The 17,809-nt window shown below is 42.9% G+C and overlaps 1 protein-coding gene across 2 annotated transcripts; it reads left to right on the plus strand.

The window, feature by feature from the left end:
• Positions 1–1,269: 1,269 nt before the first annotated feature.
• NEK4 (NIMA related kinase 4) lies at positions 1,270–17,809 on the plus strand. Of its 2 annotated transcripts, none has more exons than XM_048957689.1 (15): positions 1,270–1,466; positions 5,479–5,745; positions 6,762–6,959; positions 7,749–7,856; positions 8,457–8,611; positions 9,232–9,373; positions 10,325–10,744; positions 12,169–12,312; positions 12,671–12,811; positions 13,181–13,247; positions 13,590–13,696; positions 14,919–15,007; positions 15,645–15,850; positions 16,714–16,847; positions 17,506–17,809. In XM_048957689.1, exons 1-15 carry the CDS (start codon positions 1,374–1,376, stop codon positions 17,596–17,598), a joined length of 2,364 nt encoding a protein of 787 aa, XP_048813646.1. In that variant the 5' UTR covers positions 1,270–1,373; the 3' UTR covers positions 17,599–17,809. The 2 variants fall into 2 exon arrangements, with proteins under 2 accessions (XP_048813646.1, XP_048813647.1); XM_048957690.1 differs by having other exon boundaries at positions 1,270–1,430.

Here is a 17,809-nt window from a genome sequence, read left to right on the forward strand (position 1 = left end):
TATACAATGCTTTGTTTACAGAGTGTTAATAAATAACCTCATGTGAAAAGTGGGATTAAGTGTACAGAAAAAATTAAACACTGAATTTTGATTTGTATGATCTACAGAATATTGCTACAAAATATTTATGTCGAGCTGGAAGAACATTTCAGCCATGGATCTCTATGTAATATCACCTGCAAACAGAACTCCAACAGCCATTTCTGTATTCCTTCTGATATCTTCTGAAAAGCTGTCATGCCTCAGCTTCACCACAGCTGTTCCAAAGCTCGCAGTCTTGTAAACTCATTTATACTCATTTGTTCTCCTATAAACTGCCTTTTATAACCCTGCATGCCACTCAGGCTCTCGACTGAGGCGCCAGTATCTGACGCATATCTTGGCTATCCCAGAAACTTCATGTTTTCCTGGTCATTTTGATGGCTGGAATTCAGCTCCTAGCTCACAGATCTTACATGTTGCACAATTCATATCTGTTCAGCCTGCAGGTGCCAGGCCCGTTTACTTTATTTGTTATCTCCACAGCGCTGATTCCTCATCTTTTAACTGGTTCCATCTCCTCCATTGCACGAAAACCCCAAGTTCTGTGTCTGTGAGGTAAACCCTCAGTAATAAAACACTGGAGATACACAGTGAGCTATGCCAAATGTCATTTTTCATTTATTTCTCATTGCCAAATGCAAAACATAAAATTAACATGAAAAGACATTAAAATGAGACACGTGAACAGATCAGCAGCGGGAAGCAGAGAAGCACAGTGCCGTTCTGTGCCGAGCTGTTCTGTGTGTGGCACGGGACGGGCTGGGCACTGTTTTCTTCCCTACGTGCTCTGTGAGAGTTTTATTTCCCTTCCTTCTCCCCTGCTCTGAGACATTTTCAGTTTTCCCTGCAGCCAGCTTTCTGAGGCTCGGCAGGAACACGGCTCAAGAGGACAAGGAGCACCTTGTAAACCAGGCTAGAGCTTTATTAAGCAGCTCTTTGCTGTCTGAAGGTGACACGATGGCTTCGCTCAGCAGCTCCGAGCAGCCCGGGCCTCTACACACCACACAGGCAGCACCGCGGGGACCGTCGGCCGCTGTTTTTGAGGGGACGGCTTTGCTTCTCGTGATGGCGGCGGCACTCGGCCTCGCACTTCCCTCAGGCGCCCTGCCCGCTCCTAACATGGCCGCTTCGCCCGCTTCCAAGATGGCGGCGCAGAGCTCGCACCATAGAGACGCACGGCGGGCCGCTCTGCGCGCCGCGCTCTCTGTGGCGGCGGGGAGCCGACGGCATCTCTATGGCAGCGGCCACCGCGCTGCCGGGCGGGCGGCCCCGGGTGGCGGCAGCCGCCGCCGGGCGTTGAGGGAGCCCGCCGCGGGGCCGGCGGCGAGAGAATGCCCCTAGCCGCCTACTGCTTCCTGCGAGCTGTGGGCAAGGGCAGCTACGGGGAGGTGAGCCTGGTGCGGCACCGGCAGGACAGCAAGCAGGTAGCGAGGGGCTGAGGGGAGCGGGTCGGCCGGGGCCTGGCTGCGGGGGCCCGGAGGCAAAGCGATGGCAGCACGAGCGCCCTGCGAGCCTGTTAACCACGGTGCGCATTGCGGTGTTCTGCTAACTTCGCCGTCCGAAAAGTAAACAGCACCGGGAGGGGACTTTCTGCTCTACGCAGGTCCCTGGATGTCACCGCTTTCTGTGCAGATCGTTAGCATTGGCCAGGATCTGGCTTCCTTATCGTTTCTGTTTTAACTTAAATATTTGATGTATTGGCCTGCGTCTTATCTCTTGCCAACTGTTACAAGCATTTTTTCACTAGCAGGATGAGCAAGATTTTTGGTTGTGGCTTTTGGAGCTTGCTATGTGTTCTGCAAAAGAAACTGTATTTTAAGTATATTTGCTGCCAGAGTAATGTTTGGGGTTTTTTTTGTTTGTTTGTTTTGTTTGTTTTTTGTTTTTTTTTATGGGTGTCACGTGGCTCTAGTGTTTAAAATGAAAAAAGTCTAATTTGCACAACAGAAAGCAGAAGAGGATTACAATGGGCTTAATGGGAATCTTGCCACAGTAGCATGTTCACTAAACCAAGTTTAAGCAGTGTTGAGTTTCAAGTTAGGCTATGTGCCTCTATTTTGCATTCTGGTCGTACTGACTAACACTGAAATAAAACTATAAGCTATTGGTTTCCGTGCCCAAATACCACTGAGACAATAGAAGAGGGCAAGTCTGGAAATGCTTCAAAGGAAATATGAGTTATCCTCGAAGAAGACAACAAGGCTGGCTGCCCAGCTGAAGTGCCTCTGTACCAATACAGCCAATTTGGGAAACAAACTGTAGGAGCTGGAAGCCACCATGCTACTAGAAAGCCTATGGTGTAGTCACTGAAACCTGGTGGGATGATTCCCACGACTGGAGTGTGGCTGTTGACAGCTAGAGCTGTTTAGAAGCTACAGGTGAGGAAAGAGGGGAGGAGGCATTGCCCTGTGCATCAATAGATGTACAGAGTGTGAAGAGCTGTCCATGAAGAATGGCCACGAGCAAGCTGAAAGCCTATGGGTGAGTTAGAGACTGAGGCAGAAAAGGGAGCCTAGTGGTTGGGGCCTGATGGAACGGAGGTTATTGATGAAGCCTTCTTCCTCCAGCTACAAGAGACATTGTGTTCACAGGCTCTCAACCTGCTGGAAGAGTTAAGCCACCATGATATCTGCTGGAAAAGTAGCGTGGTGAGCTGTATGCAATCCAGGAGGCTCCTGGAATGCACTGACAACTTCCTGAGTCAAATAATAGATGGCCCCACCAGGGGGGGATGCAAAACAGAACCTGTTGTTCACCAATGTGAGTGAATTTGGTTGGAGGTGTCAGGATTGGAGGCTGCCTGGGCTGTAGTGACACAAGCTCTCCATCCCCAGGTGTAGGCCATCAAGAAAGGAAGGCAAGAGACCGGCAGGTGTCAGAACCAGGATCTGCTGGATAGACTAGAGAGCAAGAAGAAAATGCACAGGCAGTAGAAACATGGACCGGTACCATGGGAGTATAGGGATGCTGCTAGACTGTGCAGGGATGTAGTGAAGAAGACAAAGTTCAACTGGAACTGGTTTTGGTAAGGAGAGCCAAGAAAGGTGTGTACCTCAACTAGAAAAGGTTAGTCCAAGAAGGCATGCCTCCACTAGTGAGTAATACAGGCAGGCTGGACGAGGGTAAAGGTGAGGTACTCAGCAGCTTTTTTGCATCAGTCACTGGCAACTACTCATCACACAGCCCTTGAGGGAATGGGTTGGAAGGTGAGGATGTGGGAGTCCTCAGCGCGGGAGAAGTTATGAATCTGTTGTAGCGTGTCCAGAGGAGGGCCACAAAGATGATCCAAGGGATGGAACACCTCCCTACAAGGATGGGCTGAGAGCTGGGGCTGTGCAGCATGGAGAAGAGCTGCGGGGAGAGCTGAGAATGGCTTGTCAGTATCTGAAGGAGCTCTAAGAAAGGACAGGCTCTTTAGCAGGGTCTGTTGTGACAGAACAGGGAGAAATGGTTTCAAAGTGAAAGAGGAGAGATTTAGATTGAATATAATGAAAACCTTTTTGCAGTAGGGGTAGTGAGGCACAGGTTGCCCATAGAGGTGGTGGTGCCCCATCCCTGGAGGCGGTCAAGACCAGGATGGACAGGTCAAGCTATAGATGTTCCTGTTCATTGCAGGGCAGTTGGATCAGATGGCCTGTAATGATCCCTTCCAACTAAAAGCATTCTGTGATTGTAGTTGATTAGGCATGTAGAACACTAGTTCTACTACTATAGCTAGAGTATTTGTATTTTGTTTCAAACGCAGATGATGCTGTGCACAGTTCTGTTGTGTTTCCCATGGGAGCCCTGTGCCACTGGTTATTAAAGCTGAGGAGCTTTTCTAATATCCAGCAGAGTTTTGAAAACAAACCATGCTCAGAGTCGTGAGGTACTGTTGCTTTCTGCATCATGGATTCCTGTGGTATATTAGGGGCAGTCTTCCTCAACGCTAATTAAACATGCTGAATTAAATTAATAGGGCCAGCCTGGGAATTAGATAACCAAACCATTGCCAAGGACAGTGAAATTGAGTAAGGATTGTTGTAATGGTTTTGAATGAAAAACTCCCAGGTGAGAGTGGAGTCAGATGTGTGCCATGACATGGCTCTTCCACGGAAGGCTGCTTCCTTAGAAGGGATTGCCTCAAAATTTACATCAGTGAGGGACTGACCCTAAATATTGCTGCTCCGTTTGTTGAGCACATGCTCCGTATGTGCTCCATGTTTTCTTCTCTCGCTTGGCTTCAGTGATATTTTTCCTTAAATCTGAAATTCTTTAGGAAATGTTTGTTGTGGTGTACATGAGGGAGAATAACAGCTTTCAAGTGTAGCTTAAAACAAAAATAAATTTATACTAACAGTAAAACAGAATATGGGCCAGAAACCTTTTGGCTTTCAGTATGACCAAGAGGCTGTGCTTCACTCTCATTCATTTCTTCTTGCACAGGCTTCAACCTGCATGTGCAGAACCTGGTACCTGCAGCAGATATGTTTTAGGGCAAAGTTGAAGATGTTTCTGAAGCAGTTGTAAATGGCATCTGCCTTCAGCTTCTGGGGAAAATACTTTGGGCAGCCCTCCAACTGCTTCTCTGCTTGCACCATTGCTTTCCCAGTGGAAGCCTGTTTTCTTCCATGGTAAACTGCTTTGTAGGCTTTTTGTACAGAACAGTCCTAAGTTTTATGGCTCTGCTGCCAGGTGCTTATTTTTTGTTTGGTGCTTTTCTGTTAGGGCTGCTTGTTTTGCTTTTAAGAAAAGGATAAACAGACCTAAAAAGCTTAGCTGCGTTATTTTGTGCGTTCAGAAGTTCAGCTCTATTAGATACTTCCTGTGGATATGAAAATGTGGAATCCAAGCTTTGAAATAGAGATTTTTTTTTTTAACAAATTCTTTTAAATTTCATTTAGAAAGCATGATCTATATTCAGGTGAATTTTATTCTAGATATTCATTGTTGTTTTTCCGATACAACTGCATGCTTTCCTTAGTGTTATATTATGTACTTATTGTGGAAATATTACTATCAAAACGACCATTTTAGAAGTAACTGTGATGCACTGTAAGACATTTCTGGCTTAAGAGGTTAATGATAAACGTGTTTCTAAATGAAAAGAAAAAGATAATAAATGTGAACATAGACAAAAAGTGTCCCAGAATTCCTGTGCAGTGTCATTCAGGTAGACTAAGAACAGCTACAGCTGTGCCTCCCCTTGCCTCCCCTTGCCTCCCCTTGCCTCCCCTTGCCTCCCCTTGCCTCCCCTTGCCTCCCCTTGCCTCCCCTTGCCTCCCCTTGCCTCCATAATTGTCTATGTGGTATATAACTGCTGAGAAATTGTCGTTTCCATATAGAATAATGTAAGGAGATTTCCATTACTGTGTTTCCTTTAGACTTGAGTCATTTCTAGAGTTTCTATGTGGTAACTTTCTTCTCTGATGATACACCTTAGAATTTCTTTTCCAGTACGTCATCAAGAAGTTAAACCTTAAGCATGCTTCCAGCCGAGAGAGGAAGGCAGCGGAGCAAGAGGCACAGCTGCTCTCCCAGCTGAAGCACCCCAACATAGTGGCATACCGAGAATCCTGGCAGGGGGAGGATGGGCTGCTGTATATCGTTATGGGCTTCTGCGAAGGAGGAGACCTCTATCACAGACTCAAGGAGCAGAAGGGCAAACTTCTGCCAGAAAATCAGGTGGTAGAATGGTTTGTCCAGATTGCCATGGCATTGCAGGTAAAAGAAAATGTAGCTTTGTCATTTTAAAATAGAAATCCAGTTTGTATCTCTCTGCCTTTAGAATTCCAGAGTTAGGCTACAGATTTTGAAATCCACTTTGGCTGGGTTGACAGCTGAGTACAATGGTTGTCAGTTCCATTAAGGACCTGTTTGCAGGTCACTGCAGTCAAACTAACTTACTGTTTTAGATAGGGTTTTGCTATCGCTTGGTATATCTACATCTCTGTCACAGCAGACAGTGTTAACTTCCAAGGTGTTTGTGGTCTGAAATGCTTCTGTGGTTTTTGGATCAGACTTAAAGAGTGTAGCTGTTGTTCTGTTTTCTTTAAAAGAAAAGGCTTCTTTCAGAAGCATTTTGTTTTCTGTGATTTGCTGTTTTTTAAATGGTAAGTTTAAACTGCTAATTCATCATTTTCTTAAATATAATCTGACTCTGCTGGCATCACAGATTATCAAACTTCAAAACTGTTACTGTGGTAATAAAGACAAGATTGAAATATTCACACTGAGAAAGAAGAATTTTCTGTCCTGCTCCTTAAACGTTGGCTCCTGTGGCCAGATATACACGAGTACATGTGTATGCACAGCCATGTCTGCTCTTGCTAATTGGAAGCCTCCTTGTTTTCCCATTCTTTAGACAAAGCTCATATGGCATTTTCCACCAAAAGTTTTAACTAAAGACTAAGATCTGGCTGCCAGGAAATGGAGCCATCAGAAGTGAGTTAGTCTGAGCACAGTCCTGCTTTTTTTATTTCTTCTTTTCTGCTGGCTTGTTAAACCCTGTGGGAGATGTCAATAAAGCAACACCAAGTTTTGGGTCTGTGCCTGTATTATGATGTTAATGTACCAGTGCTGCCTTCAGCAGTGATAAATCATTTTTATTAGACAGTGATACCTGTGTCTTTGCTGTGTTTGCATTTCCCTCCTTTGTGTTGCCTGATTTTGCTTCTCATGGAGAACCAGTTGTGTTACTTAACTCAGTCTATATTGGTTTTTTTCTCTTCCCCTCCCAGTATTTACACGAAAAACACATTCTTCACAGAGATCTTAAAACTCAAAATGTTTTTCTGACAAGAACAAATATAATCAAAGTGGGTGACCTGGGAATAGCCAGAGTGTTGGAAAACCAATGTGACATGGCCAGCACTCTCATAGGCACACCGTACTACATGAGCCCTGAGCTCTTCTCTAACAAACCCTACAACTACAAGGTACAGTAAGCTGATGCAAATGTCGTTTCTGCTTTGCTAAGCAGCTTGTTTTGTTTGCCTGAGAACATTACAATCATATGCACTACTTTTAATTCATTGCTTTTGAATGTCACAAATGGTAAAAGGAAAAATGAGATTTTGGGCAGCACCTTCATGGAGCTGTTTGTTGCAGTGGGTGAGAATTAACAGCACGTGATAAGTTATCACAAAGCAGATGTTTATCAGGCTACCTGTACCAATTGTAGCATGCCAAAATAAAGATTTTAGTCTGGGTTACGTAGCTGTGTTTTCTAAAAGTATTATGTATGAGACAGGATGCTTTATACTGAACTGTAACATTAAAAAAAAATAGAGGAACGTGCAGCATCTCTGAATTTAAACTGAAGTAAGATGGTTGTGCTCTGATGTTCCACGCGTTGAAAACCATGGGGAGCATCAGTTTGGGTGTCTGTGAGCAACAACTAAGGGAAACTGTTCTTAGGAAAAACAAGATTTTCTTTCTCTGGTTAAAACCAATGTTGTAATTAAAAAGAAAAACAACCACCCTACAAACTGCAACTTTTACAGTTATTTGCAGAATCCACTTGGTTAAAGTTGGAAGGAAATAAGGAAATAATCATCATAGAAATCAACATAAAGTGAGACTGAGGCCGAAAGTTTGCAGCGCATTTTGATCTTAAATCATTTATTGTGATGAAAAGCCTCTTGCAAAGCATGAGGCTAAGCCTGGAGAGAAAATTTCTACCTTTAATGCAAAGCTCTTCAAACTTTTTCTTTCCCTTTTTTCAGTCTGACGTTTGGGCTTTAGGCTGCTGCGTTTATGAGATGGCCACACTGAAACATGCATTTAATGCTAAAGACATGAACTCTTTGGTTTATCGAATTATTGAAGGAAAGGTAAAAACATTTTTATCAGTTCTTGGGGTTTTTTTGATAACTTGAGGTAACCGTTTGCAGTCAGAAGCTGTGCAGGGATTTGCAGGTATTTGGATGTTACATGCGTCGTCATGGCTGTTTGTAAGGTTGGTGTTTCCTGGTAATCTCTGATAGAGCAGCACACCCAGGAAGTTTGTTTTTAGATATTGCTTGGGTTTCTTATTTCCTTTCTGTACAGTGCTGTATAGATTAATCCTCAAGGTTTTGAGTAGCGTTTTTCATTTGCTTCTGGCTTACATGTTGTGCAAAGAATTCCATCACTATCAGCCTTTTTCCTGTTCTGACTTCAGTGTCTTATTTCCATGGCTATATGACGAGGTTAAAACAGATTAATTATGTATAAATCTCTTGCACCTATTCACAGAATTTCAACTTCAATGTTAATTAAAAGCAATAACAAAAATTGACAGGCAAAGCACAGCTGTGGGGAAATGTATCGTGTGAATAGTTGGGCTGTTTTTTATACAGAGTACTTAGCTTGAATTTGGCTGTTATGTATCAGTGATTTTGCAGCATGCTTTGACAATGTTAAATAATATCAGACTTCCACTCCTGTTACAGCTGCCACCCATGCCAAAGGATTACAGCCCACAGCTGGTAGAAATAATACAAACTATGCTCAGTAAAAAACCTGAGCAGAGGCCTACTGTGAGAAGCATCCTGAGACAGCCATATATCAAGCACCAAATTTCGTTGTTTTTGGAAGCCACAAAGATGTAAGATGTTTTCACTTGAGTGACTGTATGCAAGACTTTCTTGCTGCTTTCATCTTTGCTTTATAACTTTTCCTATTTTGGTTTTATAGGAGGATAACATTAGTTCACTGTGTGCCATTGTAAAGCCTGCAAACATATTAGTTGGCTTAGAGTCCTTGAGAAATAGGAGAGCTAGAAACCAAGATCAGCTTATTCAGAGTAAAGAAATGAGAAACTCCAGTATTTTCAAGGAAACACTGGGTGCTGCAGGTTGTGCTGTATGGTTCATTGAGGCCATTTACCAGCTGGGAATTGTATTTGCAATTTCCTTTTGGTGTTCACTGATACCATTGTTTTTCTTTGGTAAGTTTGGTCAGTTACTTTCCTGCTCCCAGATAAGAGTGGTTTTGGTGCTGTGCTGAACAAATGTACTTTGCTGCCAGAGTCTAAATGGTGTTTCTAAGCTCCTTTTATAGAGAGAAAAATGAGAATGCTAAGTACAGCCTGTTGAAAAAGCCCCCTGTTGTGTATTCTCTGTTATCTGTGTACTGGATTGGTTTTTTTTTTAATTCATGGAATCTAAAGAAGTATCTTAAGGTCTTGTAGCCAATGAGTGAGCAGCTTTCTTTTTTTTCTAACAGGAAAGCAGCCAAAAGTCCTAAGAAAACGGCAGATTCTAAACTTAAAGATGCTTCTTCTGTGGTCCCAGTGAAGAATGAATGTCATAACAAGGACATTACACCCCCAAGCAGTTCCTCTGAGCGAGGCAGGAAATGCAGAGTTGTAAGATGCATCTTTCTTCCTCTCCTGCGCACTGAAAATCAGCTTGCTTTTCTCCTAGGAAAAATATTATATTTTTCATGACATGCCCTGAGCACTGGTGAGAACATAGATTCCTGGTGGTGTGTAAAACTTACGTTGATGAAGGAATGGTGTTGAGGTTAATAACAGAAGTAATTAAAAAGCTGTGGGTCAGTAAAGCTAATTGTAGTGCCTTAACTTTAAGATGGTAACTACATAACATCTGATTTTCTACCTGTGGGCCACTGTATGAACTACTTCTATGTAAACGTGCAATTGAATTTGCAGACTTACCTTTAGTGTGAAGCACAGTTATATACCAGTATTTCCACTCTGCTCATGGAGTATTTGAGGTAAAATATTTTTCAAATATTTGATGACAAGTGGTAATCGTTTTCAGTGACATGATTCTGATTGGCAAAATTAATTATTGCTCCACCACGGAACTGTTTGTTGTTCTTGTTGTTTCCAGTGGTTAAAATGAGTCATAAAGAGATTAATGTTGTATGTGGTTATGTGGTCAGTTGGTTTTTTTGTTTGTTTGTACTCTGAAATTAGTCTGCTGTCGTGGGTTTAGGCTTTAGAGCTGAAATGCTAAATGTATGTGGTGGAGCAGCTCTTGGAGAATTGCTGGCACTCATTGGCTTCTCCCTCATGGAAGAGCCAAGGGTTTACAACTTTTCTTTTGTGGCACCAGTGAAAGTGGGTGAGCAGTATATGTGTACATCCCTGCCTGAAACGTAATCTGCACATACAGCCTGCATCTCTTTTAAAATGTGGCTTGTGGCATTTTTGAAGCTCTCAATCTGCTAGCATAATTTCGTTACACTTCATGAGCTCTGGTACGTTAACAGTGTTCCTCAGGTGCTTGGGATGTTCTTTCATAAGTGTGTAATACCAAGAAGCAACTCTCTTGTTTTGTTTTTATTCTAGAATGAGGAAGATTGTGCCATCAAACATAAAGCCAGCAAGTTTTGTCCATCAGAGAAACCAGCTGTTGAGCTGAGTACAAAACCACGCAGTAATGATTTGGACAACCTGGGAGGCTCCTTGGCTACGATTAGTGGAGTGAATATTGATATCTTACCATATGAAAAGAGAAACTGTGGAAGTGAAAAGAGTGAGCATATGCCAGAGGGTCATAAAGCAAAGTGTGTGAATGCTTCAGGGAATTCTGAGATAATATGCAGTAATCCTCCAATGAAAACTGATGGACTACAGAAAAAGACAAAGCAAGCTTCTAAAGGGAGAAGCGTTGATTCTAAGCACTCCTCTGTTGATGCTGTGGAAGATGATGATGACACTTTGAAACTCCTGCAGCCTGCATTGAAAGACCAGAAGCAAACTGATGTGGTAATGCATTTACGCTTACATGGACTTTGAAATAGGTGTAACTAATAGACACCTCTTAAAGCTCAGAGAGCTGCTGCTCGTATTGGGTTTGCTACCCAAGCAGGATTCTGCTGAATTCTGGCATTATTGGTGTGCTCTAAATAGCTGGGGGCCTTGGCTTCAGATTTGCAAATGCTGTGTGGTGGGGGAGTTTCAGATGATGGTAATTCTGCTTCTGAAGGGAACTCGAATCTCCGAGCTGAGAAGAGAGATGGCAAGAATCGTTTTAGGACTTCTTTGTTGTGAATAGGCCTGGCTGATTTCTTGGGTTGGTCCTGGTGTGGGTAGGTGACTAACAGCAAATGGAGGAGACTGCCAGTCAAGTGGGTCTCAGAGAGGCTTTTCTCTTCCATTCTTGACTATTTAGTGCACTCAACTAAATGATCTGAATAAATAAATGGTAGGCTTGGCGCTGGGGTACTGGATTTGTCAGAGAGTAGAGGATAGATTAAACAGCGCTTGGGATTGATTCCTGATTCATACACCACGTGCACTCTCCTGTCTCCTTTTTGCTTCTTTATAGTCTGACACTCAATGGAATGTTGAAGTTTCAAAAGAAAAAAGTGAGGGTGAGGAGTAGGAGTGATTTAAGGCAGGCAGGTGATGAAGTGGTGGAAAGAGGCATAAGAGAAGGGAGAATTGAATAGTGATGTGGAAGTCTGAAGCATTTAGCTGTCTTGCTTTCCTTTCTTCTGAAGGCAGATTGTCTATTGCTGTCCTTAATTTCATTTATTCTTTCACTGCTTGTGTTGGTGATCTGGAAAATCAGTATGTCTAAGGAAATGTCAGCTTCTCCCTGGGCTTCTGTAGTGCTGCCATTTAGATGGTAACTGACACAAATGCTGCCTAATTCTTTTCCCCATGTGCATTTCCCAGCGTTAAACAGGTTTGCTATGGCAACTGCAAAAATACTATTCTTATTTCATCCTGTTGAATCTCTACATGTCAAATATAAACATGGCTCTTCCCCTCACATTGGTGCTTGGATTTAAGTCTTACGTCTGTTCCTGGCTGCACAGCTGTCACTTCTGCACGATCGCTTGAAGCCATTTTACTTTAGGTGCTGATTGCCTTGTAATTACTTTTTTTCTACAAGAAGATTTTCATGCGCTTTTAAAATGAGAAATCATCTATTGCAGAGTTTGGATTCTACTGAAAATCTGCTGGAACCATTTGTTCCTGTTGTAATTCAGGTGTCTTTGGAGTGCTTCATTCTTGAGGTGTGGTGGTGCAGCAGATACTGTTTTCTGGCTGTCACCAGCTTATTGTGTTTGCAGTGTCATGTGCTAAGTTGGATGTAGGCCAAACAGTCGAGTAGCCTGTGCTGATTTTTTTTTTTTATTTTTTAAGTGCCTACAAACTGAAAAAGTACTTTTCTTTATTAGGATGTTGTCTATCGTGGAGCTTCAGGAGATGCTCAGGAAAAAGTTCCCTCTCAATTACAGCCTCATGGTTCTACTCATGAGCCTTCTGTCTCACGGCAGCAATGGCAGAAGAAAAGAGAGCTGGCTGAAGTCTGTTCAGAGAAGGTACAGGGCTCCTTTCACTGCTTCCACAATGGGCTGAGTGGCTTTTTGGGGAAAGACACCACCTTTGTAAGGAAAGGGAAACAGGATGCTTGGTTTTCGGAATCATACCTTATTGCTGTTCTCTTCAGTTTGGGTATTTGAGGCTGGGATCAGCAAAATCACAGGGTGAAAAGTAGTCTGGAAAGAGGGGGAAGAGGTTTAGGGATGGAGAGAGGGGAAGTGGATGCAAGCAGGAGTGCAAAGTGGGAGACGTCAGGTAGAATGCAAACCTCTCATCCAGCTTTACCATGCAAGAGTGTCTTCAGATTGCAGAGAACTTGATGTAAATACGTAGTTTCTTACTCATTTCTCTCTCAAGTTCAGAGCAGTTTCTCCTCGGCCTTTACCTTTTGCTACTGATGTGAGTGTGACGGCAGCACAAAGCTGTGCAGAGGAGCGTGTTGCCAACATCTCTGCACCTGCCAACAGCGCCAAAACCAGTCAAGATGCCATTGCAAAGGTTGGTTCCAAACACTGTTGGTTCCAAACATGGTGTCACTCTGTTTTTGTCTCTCTTCTGAGCAGGCTGTTCCTGGAGCACGTGTACAGAGAGTACAGAAATGCAGAGTAGTTTCCTATGTGGAAGTTCAGTCGGCCATCTGGCTGGTGTTGGAAGAGATGCTTCTGTGCTGAGCCAGTCTCAGGCTTCTTTTTTAAAGAGTGTGTTAGTCGTGGTTCCCAAAACCGTTTTGTAATAAATAATACAGCGTTTAGAATTAGAATAGAAATCAGCTTTCTCTTTGTCGTATGAAAGAACGTGTTTTGTTTTGTAGATAGCAAAGGTCGTTGTGACAATTGTTAATTAATACCGTACTAATTTATCTTAAAGGGGCGGCCTTTGTCAGCCAGAGAGCGGAGGCGGCTGAAGCAGTCTTGGGAGGAGACGTTTCCCTCTGGTAATTGTTTGCACGTGAGCTCTAGAAATGGACTGCTGCCAGAATAAATTCGAACTCACTGTCTGTTCTTCACTGACATCCTGAGAAAGATGCACTAAAGCTGCAGTTCTGACAAACGTTTCTGTATTCTTCTAATTCTTAATTATGTTCAGTCGCATTCAGGGGTGACGGCTTGTATTTGAAATGTGTGTGAGGCTCAGGATGTACGCTTTTCAATAGAAACTGCAGTGCTTTTTGTTAGCAGAATGCCTGCCTATCCAAACCTTTTCTTGCATGAGCATGAAATTAATTCAAAATACATACAGCTGAGTTGTAAATATTGCCAAAATGTCATCCTTCCAGTGATCCCAGCAAGACGAACAGGAAGTAGTGCAGTAGTTGAAGGAAAATCTCATATGGAAAATCGTGTTAAAGTTGCTCAGTCTTCATCAGATCCCAGTGCTTCTCAGGTAAACTGAGGTCGTCACGCTTTTGATGTATTTCAGTGGAGGCACCATTTGGGAACCTAGCCGTATTTAAACAAAAAAACCAAACCTGTGTGTGGAAGAAACTCAGTGAGAATGCTTAGTTATCTGCATGTATTGTAAGTCCTGAGGGAAAGTACAGCTCTGTGGTCTGCCTGTTTGTTCGGCTAGATCAGCTTAACACTTCTACACATCTTCTACACCTGTCAGAGGTAAAGCCTAAGAGGTCCCCCAGCAGCACTGACGTGTGATTTCACTGCTAGTTGGGTTTTTTGGTTTGTGGATAAGAACATATCTGTCATGAGCTCTGTTTTGGTGGTGGGTGAATCGCCTGCTGGAGTTCAGCCTTCACACCTTACCTCTAGCCTTGTAGGTCTCACTGTGCTTTGTTAGTAGTATTTCTATACTGTATTTGAGTATGTTTACATGCTCACAATAAGAAATAGCTTCCAGAAGAAAACTAAATAGTTTCTGGTGGTATTCTTTTAGTTGCCTAATTAAAAAAAAAAGAAAAAAAGGCTAAGGTCATGAACATACATTGGGCAAAATCTTCTGCAAATCCACGGGACGTTATTAACATCAGGAAAACAAAGGAAGAAACTTGAAAAGTCAAAGCATAGGCTTTGTTTTCCTCAGTTCTGCGCTTGCAAGGAAGGTATTTTATATGGTTTGCCTGCTTGTGTATGCTTGTAACTGTTATTTAGTGGATTTAGTAATGTTTGGTAATGCTGTGTGCACTGCTGGTAGTGGTGCTGTGTGCTGTGCACTGAGCACAAGATCCTGGGGACACGTGGCACAGAGTCCTTGTGTATTTCAAGGGATGCTGAAACCTTAACTAATAAAGGAAATCAATATGATTTGAAGATGTGTGTGTTAAAGATCAGCAGACGAGCTAAGGATAATCATGCATAGTGTAGCTAGCTGGAAATTGTGCATGATGTAATTGCTTTAAAATGAGGCACTTGGTAAAGCATTGGTGGTTGTTGAAACTGAGCCATGGTGTGGTGCTAGTCAGAGAAGCAGTAAGCACGTTCTGATGTGTATTAGCTTGTTTAAAAATGAAGTTGAAACTCTTTGAATATATCAGTATGCAACAACTGTTCCAGTTGAATGGGGCTCTTTTTTGTGTAGAGCAACTGGTTAGTGCCATAGTGATAAATTAATTCTGAAAATCAGGGTTTTCCTCTGTTGTTTCCTCTGCCTGTAGAAAAGCAGAGAAACCCACTGCCTGTCTGATGATGAGCTGAGCTCTTCCACAAGCTCTACAGATAAGTCTGATGGAGATTGCAAGGAGAAGTAAGTATTTTGTGTACAGTGTGGGAGAGTATTAAACCTTGACTTGGAGTGGGGGAAAAAATTCCAGGCATTGCTTTCCCAGTTTCCCTTTACACAGTGATTGAAGAATCTCATGATACATAGCATTTAATCGTTGTCCCTCTCTGATTATAAACTTTTTGTGCTGTACTTCTTAGGACATGCAATTGTGTAGCTGTATTTTGGCAAATGAAGCTCCCCAGTAAACCAGTGTTGCAGCACCAGAGGATAAAGACCGCCCAGGGTGCTTTAAAAGCATGAGTGCAGAGCTGTCCGTGTGTTTTCTTTCAGCTCTGAAGGGGGCTGAAATCATTTGTTTCACATTTTGTCAGTGTTAGCAACTTCTTCAAGAGATGCTGTTTGTTGCGTCGCTGCAGATGCAGCTGCACAGGTAGCAGCAGCTGATAGGACTGAGGGTTTTGTCCAGCTGGAGGCATTTGGTGCCGTTGTTAGATGGAATACTGCTCATGCTGCTGTTGGTAAAACTGCACTGCAAGATGTGAATTTAACCTGGGATGCTTAGCAGGACCTCGCCCTATTTATTGAAAGTCCTCTGAAGGCAGAGGGGAAATTGCATCACCAATGGTAACTGAATTACATCGTGTTTCTCCTCTCCTAGAAAAAGCAGCGTGAGTGAAGTGAATGAGCTGGTGCAGCTGATGATTTGCACACTGAGAGTGGACCCCAAGGACAGCTCTGAGTGCTCTGTAACCTCAACTCCAGCCCAGGAGTTCAAACTGCATAGGAAATACCGAGACACTTTGAGTTTGCATGGAAAATCATCAGAGCCATCAGAGGACTGCGAATTTGAAGAGATTCCTTCAGGTCTGTTGCTGTGTTACTGTCTTAAATGATTGGTTGTCAGCTGCTGATTGCCAAAGAAAACCTCCTAGTGGGTGGCAGAAAGCAATCGGTCCACTCTTGCTTCTTCCAGATGTTAACAGCTTTCCAAATAATTCTGGGTACAGAACTGTTCTAGCTGTGATATACATGCCAGTGAAGGCAGTGGGGTCAGTCCCTGCAATTATTAATGAAGAAAGCTGATCTGTGCTGGGACTTGTATTTAGAAGTTTCCAGAATGAACAGTTCAGAGTTGGAGTTGAGCATTGTGAAAGCACTTGTTGTGAATTGTGGACAAAGCTGGAATTGCACAACTCAGCATTAAAGACAGCGGAGGTTTTTATGAAGATAGAATCATAGAATCACAGCATGGCCTGGGTTGCAAAGGAGCACAGCACTCATCTCGTTCCAAGCCCCTGCTGTGTGCAGGTCGCCAACCAGCAGCCCAGGCTGCCCAGAGCCCAGCCTGGCCTTGGATGCCTGCAGGGATGGGGCATCCACAGGCTCATATAGAAGCTCATTTGCAAGAAATTATTCTTAAAACAGTTGAGTGGTTTTCTGTTGTTGTAGAGAATTGTTAGAATGAAAAATAGTATTTTGCAGAAGAACTGCCTGAAATGAAGTTAGAGGCCTAATTGTGTGAGCTGCCTGCAGTGATGTTGTGCTGTACGGAGCCTGAAGATTGAGATCACTGTGGATGATCTCTTTCAGATAAAAGGTTATTTCATGCAAACTGACAACTGCAGTTCTGTGGCAGTGTGTGGTTCCGTGTTCTTCTAGGTGTGTAGTATGAAAATTGAAAGTAACTGCAGTGATCTCCTTTTTTTTTTTTTTTTTTTTTTTAATAGACATATTATCAGGTCCTGAAAAGATGAGGAGAATGGTTGAAGTCCTGAGGTCTGATGTGGTGCGAGGACTGGGTGTGAAACTTCTTGAGAGGGTGTACAGCATTATGGAAGAAGAAGATGAAGTGAAGAGAGAGGTGAATGCTTTACAAGTCAGATTTTTAGAATTGTTTGATTTCTTACAAACCACTTAGATATTGAGGTAACAGTGCAAACCTGAGTTCCAGAAAGTGTTGATGTGGTCAATGGCAGGCAAGAGCCTGAGTGTGTGTTCAACATTATAAAAATTGGTTCTGAATGTAAATGGCATTCAGCTACATGTTCCTGAGGAACCAGAGGAGCTTTAGAACTGTCCCTGAGTTTGAGGAAGATGTGAGGGGTGTAAGTAATGGCTCTGTGCTGTTTCTCCATTAAGGGCTTCCTTTTGAACTACAACTTTGTGTCTTCATGTTCCTCTTGCTTCAAAGTGAGGAACGGTTTAATGCCTGTTCCTAATGGAGGTGAATGAGCAAAATGTTTAATAAAAACTTTACTACAAAGAAAATATCACATGAGCAGGCATTGCCAGCGAGTATTTAAAACTGCCAGGGGGGATTTGGAGCATCTCTTGCTTTCACAGTAAAATGGACTTTTCCCATTTCCCCCCTTCCATCTGTGCAATAAAACTTCACCTGCTGCTTTCAGTTGAGTGCTTTGGTTTACATCCTGATTCCTTTTGCTGATGTTTCAGTCGCTGTTGCTTTTTTCAGTAAGTTTGCTGGTATTTACTTTTTTTCTTCCTTGTGCTCTAAACAGCTGCAGTTGCGGGAGCACATGGGAGCCAAGTATGTGAGCTACAGTGCGAAGGCACGCCACCTGAAGTTCCTTGAAGAAAATGTGGAGTTCTGAGCAGAGCCTTTTCCTGAGCAAAGAGGACAGAGCTTTCCATCTTGTCTGATGGATTGGATCAGCTTGAAGAGCGTGTTTCTCCACTGACCTCCTTGGCTGCATAAACGTGCAAAAAACATTATACTTTGTAGTAATATTTTTCATGTTAAAATGCTTTCTCAGAAGAGAAACTTTGTTTAGTTTTTATTCTCTTAATTAAACTTCATTTTTT

This window comes from Lagopus muta, chromosome 11, assembly GCF_023343835.1.
Source record: "Lagopus muta isolate bLagMut1 chromosome 11, bLagMut1 primary, whole genome shotgun sequence".
Taxonomy (NCBI): Eukaryota; Metazoa; Chordata; class Aves; order Galliformes; family Phasianidae; genus Lagopus; species Lagopus muta.

Coding starts and splice junctions, on each gene's coding strand:
- NEK4 (XM_048957689.1), top strand. CDS start 1,374: ATGCCCCTAGCCGCCTACTGCTTCCTGCGAGCTGTGGGCAAGGGCAGC. Junction 10,745..12,168: donor ACCAGAAGCAAACTGATGTG/GTAATGCATTTA, acceptor TTTCTTTATTAG/GATGTTGTCTATCGTGGAGC. Junction 12,812..13,180: donor GTCAAGATGCCATTGCAAAG/GTTGGTTCCAAA, acceptor TTTATCTTAAAG/GGGCGGCCTTTGTCAGCCAG.